This window comes from Trachymyrmex septentrionalis, unplaced genomic scaffold (assembly GCF_001594115.1).
Source record: "Trachymyrmex septentrionalis isolate Tsep2-gDNA-1 unplaced genomic scaffold, Tsep1.0 scaffold32, whole genome shotgun sequence".
Lineage (NCBI taxonomy): Eukaryota > Metazoa > Arthropoda > Insecta > Hymenoptera > Formicidae > Trachymyrmex > Trachymyrmex septentrionalis.
Window position 1 is genome coordinate 1679880 of NW_017305485.1, and position 891 is coordinate 1680770.

Sequence of the window (891 nt, forward strand, 5' to 3'; positions counted from 1 at the left end):
GTTACTTTATGTACTATCTAGTACATATTATACTGGCGAAAGGTAGAGGAAAAATATCTAGAGATTGCGAAATATATATATATATATACACATATACATATAAATTTATAAATATATAAAAATATGTATATACCAAAAAAATTTTTTACAAAGCCAATAAAATTTGCAAGAGGTGGATTCAACTCATTTGGTATTATCGTTTCTCAAGTAGGACACGAAAAAATCTAATTAACCAGAGCTGATATATCATACAACATCGAGCCTTTAAGTTTTTGCAGACGTTAACAATCTTCGCGTCGTATTAACGTTGCGTACTTGTCTAAAGCGATTCGTGTTTATCAATAATTATCAATGTCCGTACAGAACGAGCTAGGAACCTACAGCGGCTATCTTACATATATCAGAGAAATATCTCTAGTTTTCGCGGCTGTTTCAATTACAACTACGAATGCCATTCCGTTACGAATAGAATCTTGAATTTTTTCATCGGATGCCGCCGGTCGTGATAAGATCTAATCATAATATACAACACGCACCGCCTTGCAGAACGATCTATCGAAAGACCGAAAGTCTATCTGAAATGTACAAAGCGCTTTCTTTTCGCTTCTCTCTCCTTGGCAATCTTAGAAACGGTCTCCTGCAAATACGGAATCTCTTGCACCGTGCAGATCCAGCATAGATTCCTTCGCGACGTAGCGTCTCTCTTTCTCTTTTCTATTATGTATCGCAATGTATGTACGCTTTTATTCTCTCTCTCTTTCAGCGCTAAATCAACGCGGCTTTGTCTGAAATCACATTCACACGATGCTCTGTATATTGAACACATATTGCATATTACGTATGTGAGTATGTATATATACGTGTGTGTGTGTGTGTGTGTGTGTGTGTGTG

General features: G+C 36.5%; 1 protein-coding gene across 1 annotated transcript in view; it reads right to left on the reverse strand.

The window, feature by feature from the left end:
- Positions 1 to 257: 257 nt before the first annotated feature.
- Positions 258 to 891, reverse strand: part of LOC108749979 (uncharacterized protein CG10915) — a 7326-nt gene continuing 6692 nt past the window's right edge. The window contains exon 8 of the mRNA XM_018489105.1: positions 258 to 785. Coding sequence (XP_018344607.1) covers positions 771 to 785 — 15 coding nt within the window. The 3' untranslated portion in view covers positions 258 to 770. The remainder of the gene's footprint in view (positions 786 to 891) is intronic.